The 17495-nt window shown below is 43.1% G+C and overlaps 1 protein-coding gene across 1 annotated transcript in view; it reads right to left on the reverse strand.

The window, feature by feature from the left end:
* ASB18 (ankyrin repeat and SOCS box containing 18) overlaps positions 1-17495 on the reverse strand; it is a 64899-nt gene that overhangs the window by 26699 nt on the left and 20705 nt on the right. The window contains exons 2-3 of the mRNA XM_059928989.1: positions 15289-15411; positions 11572-11839 (exon numbers count right to left, since the gene is read on the reverse strand). Of these exons, the coding sequence (XP_059784972.1) occupies positions 11572-11839; positions 15289-15411 (391 nt within the window). The remainder of the gene's footprint in view (positions 1-11571; positions 11840-15288; positions 15412-17495) is intronic.

Raw genomic sequence — 17495 nt, forward strand, 5'->3', positions numbered from 1 at the left:
ATTTGCTTATTGGCCATTTGTATATCTTTCCTGAGGTGTCTCATCAAGGATTTTGCCCAGAGGGTGAAGGTTTGATTTGGCCTGGATTACCTCTTTTAATTCCTGACAGCGAGTTGTCTGTATTTAAATAGAATTTGGTAAGTGACCAGAAAATGGAGGAATCTGCCTGAGATGCCAGAAGTGGCAAGGAAGGAGGATAAACCTACGATAGAACATGTTTGAAAGGTTGTGATTAGAGATGAGCAGAGCTACTTTCTGACTGTTGGCAGTTTTTGAAAAAATTAGGTTAACAAGGTAGAAGCTATCTTTCAACATCCATCTCTCTTATGGCACTTGGCTTTCAAACCTGGCTCTGACAGTTTACACTGTGTGCCACTTTAACGGCAGAACATGGGCTCTTGGTGAGCCTCAGGTTTCTAACCAGTAAACTGGGGATAACCATGTCTTGCAGGCCTGCGGGGAGGATCATAGCACGTAAGACATTTGCAAATGCTCAGAATGTGAAATTCTGGACTTCCCTGGTGGTCCAGTGGTTAAGACTCCGTGCTTCCACTGCAGGGATGCGAGTTCGATCCCTGGTCAGGGAACTAAGATCCCACGTGCCGCATGGCAGAAAAGGAAAAAAAAAAAAAAAAAGAATGTGAAGTTCTTCTACAAATATCAAATCATCCAATGGGAATAGCCCCTAACTGACACCTTGTTCTTTAATATTCCTTGAGATGCCTCAAAGTCCTGTTGAACCAGACCATGTTTTCTCCCCTCCACTTGAACAACGATCAGTCACTCATCTGGGATGTGGAGAGTGGACCGTTTACTGGAATATACATCAATGCTCATGAGCTGGAACCTCATGCAAGCAAACATCCTGTTATTAGGCAACGGCTTTTGGGGTCGGGGCGAGGACTCAGAATAGTTGTCCCTGTTCAAATCCTGACCAGAGAGTGCCTTTCTTTCCTCAGGAAGAGTCATACTTCATTCCTCACTGCCCAGATTTCAACCTGCCAGGTCTGAGTTAGAAAAGAATTGTCCAGTGATTTTCTTCAATAATTTTTTCCTCCCAAGATAATGAGCTGCTTCCACAAGTCCAATTCTGGCTTACAAATGAATTTTTATTTAGTTGAATTGACACAGCTGGGACCAAGAAGTAAACTTGCATGCTTTTTAACTAATATGTTTGTGAAGGAAGCAAATCCTCCTCACTTTTGTTTAAATCAAGACAGCTTTAGAGGAGAAAAAGAATCAGGACTCTATTAATTCTTTTCTCATTTTAATTATCTCAGAATTTTAAAAAGGTCAAGGAGAGGTATCTGATAATAAATAGGGCGAGGCTGGCATGCAGGTTACTAACGTGAAGAGAGTAACTTTACCGGAACTTTTCTTTTTGGGAAAATCTCTTCAAAAGGCTCCTAGATTAAAGCTCCGATATCCCTTTTTGTGTGTTGAATTCTGAATTCTGAAGCTTGCTGGTTGGAAGGAAGCACAGATAATTTTTTTTTAAATCCCAGGAACTCAGAGACTCAAAGGTTTTAAAGTCCTGCACCCATGGAGAATTGCTGACTAAAAGGGGATGGAGCAGAACTGGGTCCCTAGGTGTGGAGACCATTGTCATCAAGAGTAAGAAAATGAAGTGGCTCTGTATGTAGGTCAACGACCCCCTCTCTACTGTAAGGTAAAAAAATTAAGGATGACCTAAAATCTACTATGTATAAAAAGATTCTGGAGAAAGTAGCTCTTTCCTGTCAAAGTGATAATGTTTATACTACTTGAAGCCAGACCTCCTCGGAGTCTAACTTTAGGGGGACTCTTCAGAGCTGAAAAGCCGTAGTCTAAACCTCAGGCCCTCTCTGACATCTGTTAACTTTTATCCTTCAAGGTAGTTGGCTATGTTATTGTAGAGGTGTTCAAGGGGACCCGCCAGCATCTTCCATCAAGTCATTGATATTCTAAGTCAGCTGTTGCATAGTTCTGCCTGAACTTCTGGTGTGTTCATCGCTTATCTTAAACTTTTCCCCAATAACCTGGATTTAAATAAGTCAAGACTGTCAAATGAAATCACCAGGGAGAAAGAGTCATGTAGAGAGACACAAGGAGACGGAAGAGAAAAGGAGAAGAAAAAGAACAAAGGGGAGGAGAAAGACAAAAGAAAAGAGATTTTAAAAGCCCCATCTTAATACAAAGACATTTTAAAAGTCTTTATTAAACAATGTGCTAGATCTGAATGATTTCTGAAAAACCAGCTGAAGCCAGGAAATTAGTTTCTATCACACAGTGTATAAGCCGAGTAGCTTGAATGGTCTGCATATGCCTCAGCTCCAAATGTAAGCTTGTTGGTTTGTCTTAAGGGCTGTTGTCAGGATTCACAATATTTTGTGTTCTGAGTAGGTGATACATTCTCATTTCTTAGTAAAGAACAATATTTTTCTAATACTGTAAGGTGGAAGATTGGAGCCCAAGGTACGAAGCAAACTTGGTTTTTAAAACTCCTTCTATTGGGCTTCCCTGGTGGCGCAGTGGTTAGGAGTCCGCCTGCCGACGCGGGGGACGCGGGTTCGGGCCCTGGTCGGGGGGGATCCCACATGCCGCGGAGCGGCGGAGCCCATGGGCCACAACTACTGAGCCTGTGCTCTAGAGCTCATGAGCCGCAGCTGCTGAGGCCCGCGTGCCTGGAGCCTGTGCCCTACAACAAGAGAAGCCCGCGCACCGCGGCGGGGAGTGACTCCCACTCGCCGCAACTGGAGAGGGCCCGCGTGCAGCGGCAGGGACCCAGCGCAGGCAAAAATAAATAAATAAATTTATAAAAAAATAAAATAAAATAAAACTCCTTCTATTTTAAAATTATTTTAGATTTACAGAAGAGTTGCAAAGATAGTGCAGAGAGTTCCCAAATGCCCTTCATCCAGCTCCCTCTAAAGTTCACATCTTATATTATTATGGTACCTTTGCCCACATTAAGAAATTAACATCAGTCCAAAACTATTAACTGACTTTGTTTGACTTTCACCACTTTTCCCACTGATGTTCACATTCTGTTCCAGGATCCAATCCAGGATACCATGCTGCACTTAGAGAACTTAATTTTGAACAAGAGAAAAGTAAATATAGACATGCCTTCTTGGGGGAGTGGGAAGCATGGTGTGTTCCTAGACATGCAATATCATCAAATGGGTTATATTTTCCATAGGAATATGTTATAATTATGAGTATGTTCTTGACTAGAGATATTACTTGGAATAAATGATAGATGACCAACAAATATAAAGAAAGGAAACCACAAACCCCATATTAATTAAAAATAGTGAAATGTTTTTTCAATTCTCATAAAATAGACACAATGATTATACAAGTGGCCTCAGAAATTGCAGTCAGCACCTACATAATTCTTAACTATATGCAAGGTGCTCTTCTAAACATTTTTCCTACGTTAGCTAATTTAATTCTCATAATAACCACCCTACATAGTAGGCTCAAATATTACAGTGAGACACAGAAAAATGAAATAACTTACCCAAGCTTGCACAGCTAGTAAGTGTTGGAATTGGGGTTCAACCCAGACCTCAGATGTAGCAAAATATGTACTTGTAACATATAAAATTGTAGGGTATAAAAATATGATGAATGGGGTGGGTGGGTGAGGAGAGTCAATAAATAAATGAGATAATTTCAAAAAAAAAGATGAAAACTGAGTGCAATCAATGTAAAACTGCCTAATAATTTTGCCCGTTTTCTTAGTATATAGAAAGACATTTGCTTTGATTTGATTGGCTTATGTCCTTTAATAAAGCTGGTGCCTCTTTCTCTCCTAGAAAATTTCCAGTAGAAATTTACCAGCCCACACTCTCAACTTCCATGCACATAGTGGATTCTACATATTCTTGGCTCAGTGTCTAGCACACTGCTGTAAATTACCTTCCTCTCCTTTGAAACCAAAAGCATCTTGCAGGAATAGACTGTGTACAACACAGCGCAGCCCCAGCACCTTGTAGAGTTCAACAACTTGCGATTGAATGCTTGTAGGGAAAGAATCATTATTGGATGAACTTAAGAGTTGTGCTTTTCAAAAATAGATGGGGTTTCTATACTTTTGTCACCACATGGCAACTTTGTACACCAGCAAATCATCTACCAAATGACTCAAGGGTAGAAATTGTAAGTTAAAATGAGGTAGAAGTTAATCTTTATTTAGTATCCATGCAGAATAGCTATCTCCTTACAGCTTTAAAAAAATCATTGAGAAATGTATTCATAAGCATTTCTACTTTGAATCTTATATCTACATATCTTATATCTCACAACTATGCCTTATGTGGATCTGAAATTTACAAAATGAACAAAGTTAAAATAAAGAGAATGTTATTCATACCCAGATGATAGAATTGATAGAAAGAAACATTAAAATAGTTATTAGAACTGCATTCCATATATCTGAGAAGCTAGAGGAAAGATTGAACATGTTAAGTAAAGACATGAAAGATATTTTAAAAAGACCTAAGATTGGGCTTCTAAAGTTGAAAATTATAATGTCTGAGATGAAAAATACACTGGATGGGATTAATGGCAGATCAGGGATTTCAGAACAAAAGGTAAATCAATTTCATAAGAAAAAAATGAAAAAAAAAATTAACAGAGCATTAATGAACTGTGGAACAACTTCAAGTGGTGTAACATATATGCAGTTGGAGTCCCTGAGGCAGAGGAGGGGATCATATAGAAAATATGTGAAGAGATAATTGCCAACAATTTTCCAAATTTGATGAAAAGTATAAACCCACAGATCCAAGAAATCAGTAAATCTCAAGGTCAAGAAACATGAAGAAAACTACGTCAAAGCACATCATGATCAAATTGCTTAAAACCAGTGATAAGGAGAAATTATTAAAGCCAGAAAAAAAGGACACTATATACAAAAGAACAAAGATCAGATAGATAGAAGATTTAAAGATTAAAAATTCAAGTTAGATGACAGTGGAGCCATGAGTGTAAAACACTGAAAGAAAAAAAGAACCTGTCAACCTACAATTCTCTACCCAACAAAAGTACCTTTCAAACACTCAGATGAAATAAAGACTTTTTCAAACATACAAACTCCAAAAGGATTCATCCCCAGCAGACCTTCACTATAAGAAATATTAAAGAAAGTCCTCCAAGCAGAAGGAAGATGATCCCAGATGGAATCTTCAGTCTATACAAAGGAATGAAGGGAACTTGAAATAGGAACTACATGGGTGAACATAAAAACTTTTTTTTCTTATTATTTCAATATATTTAAAAGATAATTGACTTTGAACAAAAATAATAACAATGCATTGTGGGACTTACATACAGAAGTAAAATCTATGATACCAGTAGTGCAAAGGTCAGGAGGAGAGAAATGGAACTGTAGTGTCATATGGTTTTTATATTATACATGAAGTAGTATAATACAACTTGAGGGCAGACTGTGGTAAAGATGTATACTAAAAACCCTAAAGCAACTACTAAAATAACAGAACCAAAAGTTATATATAATAAGTCAAAAAAGGAGATAAAGTGGAATCATGAAAAATACTCAGTATAGAAGAAGGTAGAAAAAGAAGAAAAGGGAACAAAGAATGGATGAGATGAATAGAAAAAAATAACAGGATGTTGGATTTGAACATAATCATATCAAAATCTCATTAAATGTAAATGATCTAAACACCCAACTAAAAGTCAAAGACTACCAGATTGGATTAAAAAAGACTCAATTATAACCTGCCTACAAGAAATCCACTTTAAAAATAAAGACACAAACTGAGCATGGCCTTTAAGCAATAGTCAGCAAGGAACTGAGACCTTCAGTCCAACAGTCCCAAAGAACTGAATTCTGCCTATAACCATATGAATTTTGTAGCAGATTCTTCCCCAGTTGATCCTTCAGGTGAGACCCTAGCCCTTGTTGACACCTTGATTGCAGTCTTATGAGAGACTCTGCAGTAGAGGACCCAGTGAAGCCACACCCAAACTCTACCCACAGAAACCATGAGACAATAAATGGGTGTTGTAGTAAGTCTCTAAGTTTGTGATAATTTGTTACACAGCAACAGATAACTAATGCAGATGGAAAAGGGTACACTATGCTAACACTAATCAAAGGAAATCTATATTAATGTCAGACTGGATATTTTAATATCAGACAAAGGAGACTTTAGAGCAAAGAATATTACCAGAGATAAAGAATATCTTTTAATAATGATGTTAGTTCTTCAAGAGGCAATAACAATGCTAAACATCTATGTAACTAATAATAGAGCTTCAAAATATTTGAAACAAAACTGATTGATAGAACTGCAAAGAGAAACAGACAAATCCATGATTATAGTCAAAGATTTCAACACTCCTCTTTCAATAACCTGTAAAACAAGTAGGCAGAAAATCAGTAAGGATATAGGAGTTTTACACAACATTATTAGGCAACTTGACTTAATTGACATTTATAGAACACACCACCCAACAACTGCAGAATATGCATTCTTTTCTGGTGCGTATGGAAATTTTACCAAGATAGGATATATTTTGGATCATAAAACTAGACTGAATAAATTTCAAAGGAGTAAAGTGAAACAAAGTAAGTTCTCTCACTATAATGGAATTAAATTAGAAATAAATAATAGAAAGATATCTGGAAAATACCCAAATATTTGGAAACTAAATAACACGCTTTTATACAACCTATGTTTCAAAGAAAAAAATCAAAAGGGAAAATTTAAAGGGAAATTAGAAAATATTTAAAACTGATTGAAAGTGAAATTTTAACATATTAAAACTTGTGGGATTCAGCTAAAGTAGTACATAGAGGGTACATGTATAACACTGAAAGCCTATATTAGAAAATAAAAATCATCAAAGACATCAGCTTCCATCTTAACAAATAGAAGAACAAGAACAAATAAAACTCAGTGTAAGTAAAGAAAGGAGGACGATAAAGATCCTATCAGGAATCAATGAAAAATAAAACAGTAAAACAAAAAAGAAAATCAATAAAACCCAAAACAAGACTGAACAGGGAAAAAAGAATAAAAGTCACAAATTCCAGGATCATGAAGGAGAGTGGTGATTCTACAGATTCTGAAGCTATTAAATGGATAATAGGGTACAACTTTATGACAATAAATTTAATAACTTAAAGAGATAAATGTCTTGAAAGATACAAGCTATCAAAGCTCACTCAAAAAGAGAGAAGTATCCTGAATAGCACTATAGCCATTAAAGAAATTGAATTCATAGCCAAAAACCTTCTCATAAAGAAAACTCCAGGCCAAGATAGCTTCACGGATGAATTCTACCAAACATTTAAGGAAGAAATAATAACAATTTTACACAAGCTCTTCCAGAAAATAGACAAGAAGGGGACACTTCTCAACTCATTTTTGAGGCCAGTATTACTCAGATATCAAAACCAGACAAAAACATTACAAGAAAAAACTACAGATCAATACCCTTCATGAACATAGATGCAGATTGAAAAAATTTCAGCAAATCTAACCTAGCAATTTATAAACTGTGGTCTGAAGAATGCAAGGTTGGTTTAACATTTGAAAATCAATCAGTGTAAATAATTATATTAACACTAAAAAATACACCATATGATCAACTGAATATATGCAGAAAAAGCATTTAGAAAATTCAATATCCATTCATAGTAGAAACTCCCAGCAGAGTAGGGATAGAAAGGCACTCTTTCAATCTGAAAAATGTCATCTACATCTAATATCATACTTAATGGTGAAAGATTTAATTCCTCTAAGATTAGAAATAAGGAAAGTTGTCTGCTCTCATTACTTCTATTCAACATTGCACTGGAGGTTCTATCTAGTGCAATAAAGCAAGAAAAAGTACTACAAGGCATCCAGATTGGAAAAGAAGTAAAACTCTGTTCATTTGCAGATGACATGATTGTCTACATAGAAATCTTATGGAATTTATGATAGGCTACTAGAACAGTTAGTAAGCTTAGCAAGGTTGCAGGTTTCAAATTAATATACAAAAATAAATTCTTATCAATTTATATAGTAGCTACCACAACAGAGATTTAAATAAAAATATCACTTTCAAAAGCATCAAAAATTTGAAATACTTAGGGATATATCTGACAAAATATGTGCAAGCCCCACACACTAAAAACTATAAAACAAAGCTGAAAGAAACTAAAGATCTAAATAAATGGAGAGATTTATCGGGTTCATGGGTTGAAAGATTCAATATTTTTAAGTCAAGTCTCCCCAAACTGATCTATAGATTCACATTAACCTCAGTCAAAACCCAGCAGCTTTTTTGGTAGAAATTGACAAACTTATTTTAAAATTTATGTGGAAATACAAAGAGGCTAGAACAGCCAAATCAACTTCGAAAATGAAGAGTGATGCTGGAGAACTTATACTACCTGACTTGAAGATTTCTTACAGAGTTACAATATTCAATACAATGTGGTACTGGTGTCAAAAAAGACCAATAGAGCAATGTAATGGAGTAGAGACACAGAACCACGGCTCTGCCACGGAGCCCCAGCGACTTGCACGTATCCACACAGGCCACGCAAACAAAAGTTTGAACCACTGCTGATCTAAGTCTTGGCAGAGCACCTTGTGATCCTCCAGAATGAAAGTCTTGTAAGGAGTTGCTACAAGACCATCGTCCACTCACCTCCCTATGGCCCCTGGGAGGCCGTCCTGAGACGTTTCTCATCACCTCCTGGGTTCTGATGAGGTTTGGGACTTCCTGCCTTGCCCCCCGCAGAATAGAGCTGCAGACTGTAAAACCGCTGACCTGAAGTCTAGATTTGGGTGTTCTGTAACAGGGTATGCTGCAACTCACATTGCCATTATCTGGCCCCTTTTGTTTGGGTGTTGTCTTCTGTGGTGTGTGGGACAAGGACCGTGCAGAATTGGTACTTCTGGCTATTCGTCTTTTCACTGTTTATGTAAGCGTTAAAAGTCCGAATCTAGGAGTGGCTCCGTGGATCTTTACCAGTTGAATTGGTCAGGCCTTGCCCTGTCTTGTGTGTACTTGACAAGAGAGCCAGAAATAAACCCATACATATGTAGTCAGTTGATTTTCAACAAAAGTGCAAAGGCAAATCCATGGAGAAAGGAAAGGCTTTTTGACAAATGGTGCTGGATCCACATGCAGAGAAAAAAAAGCTTCAATCCATACCTCACACCATATTCAGATATTAAAATGGGTCATAGACTTAAATGTAACATATAAAATTATTTTAAAAATTTTAGAGGAAAACATAGGAGGAAATGTTTGTGGCCATGGTTGGGCAAAGATTTTCTTTTTAAGATAAAATAACCCAACACAATCCCTAAAAGAAAAAAATGATCAGCTGGATGCCACCAAAAGTAAGAACTTCTGTTCTCCAAAAGACACTTTTAAGGAAAGAAAATGTAACCCAGAAACTGGGAGATAATATTTATAAATCACATGCCTGACAAGGGACTTGTATCCAGAATATATAAAGAAATCTAAAAATTTAAGAAGAAAACAAACAACCCAATATTTTAAAAGGGCACAAGATTTGAACACGCACTTCACCAAAGAAGATAAATGGATGGCAAATAAGTACATGAAAAGATGCCCAACATCACTTGTCATCAGGGAGATGCAAATCAAAACTACAATGGAACATTTCTGAGTACCTAAAGAATGTCTACAGCTAAAGGGTGACCATACCAAGTATTGGTGAGGATGGGAAGCATCTAGAACATTCATATATTGCTGGTGGGAATGTAAAATGGTAGATCCAATTTGGAAGGTCATTTCCTAAAAGATTATCTTTTAATCATATCATGTGACACAGCTCTGCCTAGGTATTTATCCAGGAGAAATGAAAGCATATACCCAGAAAAAGGCTGGTACACAAATGTTCATAGCAACTTTATTTGTAACAGCCCCAAGCCTGAAACAATCAAGTGTCTTTCAACATATGAGTGGATAGATACATTGTGTTATCCTCTACCCGTGGGATACCACTCAGCAATGCCTAGGAGTGAATTATAGATACACACAACAGTATGACAACTCTCAAAGTATTGGGATTGACATGTATACACTGTTATATTTAAAATAGATAACCAACAAGGGCCTACTGTATAGCACAGGGAACTCTGCTCAATATTCTGTAATAACCTAAATGGGAAAAGAATTTGAAAAAGAATAGATACATGTATATGTTGAACTGAATCACTTTGCTGTACACCTGAAACTAACACAACACAGTTAATCGACTACGCTCCAATATGAAATGAAAATAAAAAATATTACATGCTTCAAAGCAAATCTTAAAGTAATATTGCTGCATGAAAGAAGCCAGACAAAAGAGACTACATTCCATTCACATAAAATTCTAGTAAATTCAGACTAAACTATAGTGACCAAAAGCAGATCAGTGGGAAATTGGAGGAGGGGGAGGGAGAGATTACAATGGGGCAAGGGAACCTTTTGCTGGTGATGGCTGGGTTCACTATCTTGATTATAGGGATGGTTTCATGAGTGCATGCCTGTGTCCAAATTTATCAGATCGTATACTTTAAGCATGCGCAGTTTACTATATGGAATTACAACGCAGTAAAGCTGCTTTTGAAAAATATGTTGTTTTCAGTCACTTTCCTTCAAGACTCCTGGTGGTCCACGTGCCTTTCTGAGTCCCTGCTCCACGTGACATTGGTAGGCGGTGCCCCTCCGCCTTGGTCCCTGAGAGCTCAGTAGTCCTGCCTGCCTGCGCTTGACATGGTGATTTTATTTAATCGTCATCATAGAGACAGAAGGCCAAGAAATTTTAATCCCAAGAACAGGGACTAAAAGAAATGTCAAGATGACACAACGCAAGCTGGGCCCCCGGAACAGAAATCCGATGCAATGACGCGATGGGCCCCCGCCGTCTCTCCCAGGACCTACTGGACCCCGAGGGGACAGACCCTCCGCAAGGACAGCCGCGAGGCTGGACCCGGCACCAGCAGAACTTCCAGAACCCCGGCACCTGGGCGGGGGGTGGGCCCCGAAAACGCGGGCGCAGCTCGGCTGGCTTGTGGGACGCCGAAGCCCCGCCCGAGGAGCTAACCATTTATGTCACACTGTGACAATTATTCTGCATAAAATTATCATTAAAAACCCTAATTTTTCAGCCTCCAACCCCGCCAGTGGCCTTTTAGCATTCTCCCGCGCCGGCGTCTGCGGGCCGGTGATCACCGGCTCATTACCTCCGTGTGGCGCCGGCCCCCCCCGCGCTCGCAATCAAGCGCTAATTAAACGGGCGCGGGGCCCGGGCTGGGGCCGAGGCCGGGGCGGGGGGCCCGGTGGCCTCCGAGGGGCTCTGACGGACGTGGCCGAGAGCTCCCGGGTCCGGGTCCGGGTCCGGGTCCGGGCGGGGCCGAGGCCGAGGGTCTGGGGGCGGGGCCTGCGGGGGTGGGCTTGGGGGCGGGGCCTGGAGCGGTGACGGAGGCCTGGTCCGGGGTCTGAGTGGGGTCGGGGCGCTGAGGGCTTCCGGGGGCAGGGGCAGGGGTCGGGGGGCGAGGGTCGAGGGTCAGGTGGGTGGCCGGGGCCCCGGGTCCTTACCCCAGCGAGGCGGCCGTGCGGCAGAGGTGCAGGGGCGCCAGGCCGTCGGCGCTGAGCAGGTCGGGGTCGGCGCGGTGCTGCAGCAGCAGCTGGGCGCAGGCCGTGTGGCCCCCCAGGCAGGCCTCGTGCAGGGCGCCGCGGCCGCCGGGGCTGGCGTCGGGGTCCGCGCCGCGGCCGAGCAGGTGGTGCACGCAGGCCGTGTGGCCCCGGGCCGCGGCGATGCACAGGGGCGTGGTGAGCTCGCGCTTGTACTCCAGGGTCCAGAGGCCTGGGGGTGGAGGGGAGGTGGGGAGAGGTCAGGTGAGTCGGGGGACGCGGGTGGGGGGAGCGGTGTCCATTAAGACTGAAATAGGGTGAAACCATCTCTTAGAAGTAGGTACCAGGTGGGCAGGTAGGGAGATACACAGAGATGCTCAGGGTTCGGGACAGAGAAACCCAGTGAGGGCCAACTGGATCACGGATGAGGGCTGGAGGGAGGCGTGGGGGTAGAGGTGAAAGGGCCCTGACAGCGAGGGGCAGAGAGATAGCAAGGGAAAAAAGTGTAGGAAGAGGGGAGAAAGTAACAGCACACAGAGCAGAGACACACTGGAAAGACAGAGATGGAGAGACAGGGAGAGAAGAAATACAAAGGAGAGATCGGGGTGGGCGGTTATTGAGAAGCAAGAGAGTTTTGCCAAATGTGAGGGTAACTTGGGTAAGATTTGAGGAGTTAAAAGCTGAACAAGCAGGGTGGACAGTGGGAGAATTCACATTTTCCAGACTCTGAATTAGGGGCAGCTTGAGGGAGGAAAGTGAGCTGTGGATTTTTCTGGAATCCAAGCCCTCTCTTTTCGAGCCCCGAATTTACCCCTTTATCATTAAGAGGGGAAGACAACAGACAAAACAAACTGACCCACATCACCAAGGTTGCTCGAGAAAAGGACTCGGAAAGTTTAGTTGTCTTGGAAGTGGCCGGGTTTCAGAAGCACCCTTTGATGTGGTGGTCTGCATTGAGCACAATTCTGGTTTGTTTCTTTGCGCTCTTTGGGGTTTTGTGTGTGTGTGTGTGTGCGCGCGTATAGGGTTGCTCTTTCTTGAGGGATGAATGGAGCGGGAGCTGTACATTTCCCTTCTCTGAAAACTAGGGGCTTTCAAAAGGCCGGGGGAAGGTTGTTAGCAGCCGCGAGCACTCCTGGAAATGGGGGAAAGCTGTCCCTGGTGAATACACTTCAAGGGACAGGATTTCACATGGCAGGGATGCCTTCTGATAATGATGGAAGAATCGATACTGTGGCTGTAATGAGCTGTGGAGGAGACCCTTTTCACAGGCCACCTCCTTCCCGGGACCCATGCTGAGCAGTTTGAAAGACCACTCATAATTACGCACCTCCATGCAGCGCGCGGTTCCAGCCCGCCCCGCGTCCCCAAGGCCCAGCCTGGAGGTTGTGCGCACTCGGTGGGGGAAGAGGGGGCCTGTCGTCCTGGTGGTGGGTGATGGCGGCTGGAGGCCCTGCGGCCGTGGGCCTGCATGGGTTTGAGCTGCCCTGCCCAGTGAAGACCGGGTCTGATTTGAGGGAGATGATGGATATGGTCCTTGACCGTAACAGTGACCTACATTCTTGTAGGGGCCAGCTCCTGGTTGTTGATTCTACTCATTTTCCTGAGACAGGAAGTTTACTTACTGAGGGTCAAGGAAGGGGGTACTCCATTTTCTAGGGCATGCTAAGTTCCCACCATCAGCAGCTCTGTTCACCCACCCAAGATTCCCAAGTCTTCCCCTGGACTGATGGGAAGGGGCCTTGGTTGGGCATTTAGCTCAGCCATAGCTTAGGGCCAGCCCCTTTCTCCAGGTCCCTGGAGATGGTGATGAGCTTCTATCAGGCCTTCCAGAGAATCCCGTTCTAAGGCAGCTCTCTCATTCAGTAAACCTGAATCATCAATCAGCTTCCAATAAATCCCACCCTTGGTCCAGGTTCTGCCACCAGGAAGGACACAGAAGCAGGCTTCTCCCCAGGTGATACCTCCCTCTAGACATCCGCTCCATGCTAATGCTTTCCTGGCACTGCGAGCTTGATGGGGCCAGCATTCCGTCGTGGATGTGGTACCCAGGAGCCAGCCACTGTGAACCTGTGTATCCCCTTCCCCATGGCTCCCTTCAGGAGGAGCTGAATTGGCCACCAGGAAGTCCTCGTACGAGCGAGGGCAGTGTCGGGGCCACTGTCCTCAGCCCGGGTTTGGTCATTTCTGCTACTGGACCAGCTGGGAGAATTCAGGTGGCTGTGCTGAAAGAGCACAGAGTCCAGAAGTGTCCATCCTCTCTTCCCAGCCTGCACTGAGGCCGCAGGCCAGCACTAACTCCCAGGGCTGCCCTTCTGCTCGGTCATATCTCAGGTCCCTTCACTGCCACAATGCTCTAATCTCCTGTCGTACAGATGTGCCATAGAAAAACAGCAAAGTTAGGGGTGGAAAGATTGAGGGGGAAAACAGGAAAGAGGCTTTGATTCAGACGATGAACTGACATTAATATCTATCAGTGCAACATTTGAGTGTGTGTGTGTCCAGGGCTGCGAGGCATGTGATTAAAAACAACATTAATCGAACATTCAAGCAGTTAGCATTCTTGGTTGAATGGTCACACAGCCCTCTGGAGAAAGGTGTGTGCCCCATCTGGGACAGGTGAGGGAGAGGAGACCCAAAAAGGCTCTGGGATGCCTTTGGCCGGGAGGGGTTTTGGCCCAGACTAGACCTGCGCGTGCCTTTCCCGCAGCCTCTGCCGCCTCGCTGGCGACTCTCAGCTGCTTAGCCCTTTGGCAGGGTTTGGGTTTATTCCCTTCTCCCTGTGTGAGGTGTACACAGACTGGGTCAGTGCTTTGGAAACCACCCTTCCTGATTCTTGGCCTGCCAGAGATCACGAGTCAGGGGCACGGGGCACTGGCCATTGGCCCACTGACCACAGAGTCTGAAATCCTCACAGATTCCAACACATGAACCCTCTCGGTAAACGTGTGGCATCGGGATGCACGGGAGGAAGGGTGCCCAATAAGGAGTGCCAGCCAAGGGGGCCACAGTGCAGCCTGATGGTCAGAAAGTCTGTTCATCCCAGATGGGGGTGAGGGGGCTTCTCTCTACCTGGGGGTATGTTTGCCTGCCCGGCACATAGCGACAGTGTCCAGGCGACAAGAATGCAGACATACACAACTTAAGGACCTCTTTTTTCTCCCCCTCCTCCCCCTTCCCAGAATCCCCCGGGTTCCAGGAGGAGCGGCTCCTGAGAGCTCTCCCTCCACGGTGCTGGCTGTGTCCCAGCTTCCCCGCTGGAGCCGTGGCGTTCACGGATCCACAGAGGAAACTTGCCCGGTGCTGCTCACCAGGGGCCCGCTCCGGGCGCACTCAAAGGAGAGGCGTACTTTATCTCCTGCCTCCCTGGCTGCCAGATCCAGGCTCTGGCAGATCAGCATTCAAACTAAAGCTCTTTTTAAAGACAAGAGGCACCTCCAGCATGCGAAGGGCACTTCTCACCAACAGCTTGGCCTTTCCAATTTGATCTCTCTCATCTCTCACCTAAAAACTACATCTTAAAAATCATGCACGCAAAGTTTGGCTTCTAGATGTCTTTTGCTCGAGTATGTTAAATGCAGCACCCGTGTGAGCAGTCTACACACTGGAGCTATATGTTCAGAGGTGTGTTAGTAGTTCCTTAAAAAAATAAATAACCGGGCTTTAAAGGAGCAAAGGTACCTGACGGTCCAAACGTGGCCAGGGATTTCACCTGCCACTCCATCTCATCCTTCTTGATCTCAAACACCACGTTGGCGTCCTGGAAGAACTGGTCCATGAGGAGCTTAAGATGGTCCAGGTCTCCTGTGACCAAGGCAGTATGGTACTCGAGCACCGGCCACCCAGCTCTGGCTTGAGGCTCTTTTCCCATCTTCTGAAAGATCTGAAGTTTCCCTCCAACTGGCTCTGGCTGTCTCTTCATTGCAATGCCGATGATCTCGGAAAAGTTCTCCAGGAAGGGGAAAGATGGTCTTACGGAGTGTGAGCTATTTCTATTGTTATTACTCAATTGTCATCCAGCTGGGGCTGGGTGGTGGTGTATTTATAACTCGTGTGGGCTCTGATGTGATAATGGTTACTTGATATGGCCAGCATCATGTGACCACTAATATGCCAACGAGCTCAGCCACCCCCGTGTGATTATATAGATGTAAACTCTAGAGACAAGCACATCTGTATATCTTCCAAACAGCTCTCCGCATGACAAGGGCACACAGCCTAAAACAGGCAGGGCTTCTCTTCCCTGCTCTGTAGGGTGTCTTCTTGCTTTCATCCCATCCACTTCCTTAGCTGCTGTGGCCAGTGGTGAATGGATGTGTGTTCTGAGGGCTGTGTCAGCCCCAAGGCTGTGTGAGGGAGGCCCAGCTGGACACTGCAAATGACCAGGCTCTGCACAAGTGTCCCCGGGTGGGAGGCTCTGTAGTAGGACAGACCAGGGATTCCCAAAGGCATCCTCTGGGGCCCCAGGTGGCCTGTGAGTTTCTTCCAGTTGTTGAGAACTGATCCCAAAATGCGCATCCCTTGCTGAAGATGAGAGATGCCACAATTTTTTTTTTTTTTAATGGATGGTAACAGTTCTTTATTAGTAACTTACTAGTTACTTGCTACACTGTAGTTCAGGGCTTTATTTTATTGTCTAAAAATCAATAAAATCTAAAAATAGAGTTACCATATGATCCAGCAATCCCACTCCTAGGCATATATCCAGAAAAGATGAAAACTCTAATTCGAAAAGATACATGCACCCCTATGTTCATAGCAGCACTATCTATAATACCCAAGACATGGAAACAACATAAACGTCCATCAACAGATGAATGGATAAAGAAGATGTGATCTATCTATCTATCATCTATCTATCTATCTATCTATCTATCTATCTATCTATCTATCTATCATCTATCTACCTATCTATCTATCAGGGACTACCACTCAGCCATAAAAAAGAATGAAATAATGCCATTTGCAGCGACATAAATGGACCTAGAGATTATCATACTAAGTGAAGTAAGTCAGACAGAGAAAGACAAATATGATATCACTTATATGTAGAATCTAAAAAAACGATAAAGATGAACTTATTTACAAAACAGAAATAGACTCATACACATAGAAAATAAACTTATGGTTACCAAAATGGAAAGCGGGGGAGGGAGGGATAAATTGCGAATTTGGGATTAATAGATACACACTACTATATATAAAATAGATAAACAACAAGGACCTACTATAGTACAGGGAACTATGTTCAATATCTTGTAATAACCTATAATGGAGAAGAATCTGAAAAAAATATATATATATTCATATATATACATAAAACTGAGTCAATTTGCTGTACACCTGAATCATTGTAAATCAACTATACTTCAATGGAAAGTTTTTTAAAAAATTAATAAGGTCACTTTTTTCTTATAACATAGATAAAACACAATTCTCATATATTTTTTCCAATTCTTGTTTTTCCCTTGCTAGGAAGCTGGGATGGGCCAGTGGAGTTGGCCAACAGGATCCTGTGCCACGTCTATGTGACTTACAATAAAAAATGTGCCCAGAGGCTAGAGAGAGGAAGGAGAGTCGGGAGGGCACTGCCTGGACCAGCAAAGGGGGTGGAGCATGTGCCCAGGAGAGTTAGGCACAGAGGCTCCGGGGGAGGGAGGTGTGAATATCAGTAGCCACCATCCTCTCAGTGCCAGTGGTAGCCCAGGGATCGTGGGATCCATTGCTATGTGGTGTTGCAGTCAAACAGCATAGAGACAACAGGAGAAAAGACCTGATGTCAAGGGTTAGGGCTCACGAGGCAGCACCTCTTTAGTCAGAGCTGGACTTCGTAATCACCCTCTTTTCCCATGTCCCTCTCTCTCACTCTCATTCACTCCCCAAAGCTG

The sequence above is a fragment of the Balaenoptera ricei genome, chromosome 7 (assembly GCF_028023285.1).
Source record: "Balaenoptera ricei isolate mBalRic1 chromosome 7, mBalRic1.hap2, whole genome shotgun sequence".
In the NCBI taxonomy this organism is placed as follows: Eukaryota; Metazoa; Chordata; class Mammalia; order Artiodactyla; family Balaenopteridae; genus Balaenoptera; species Balaenoptera ricei.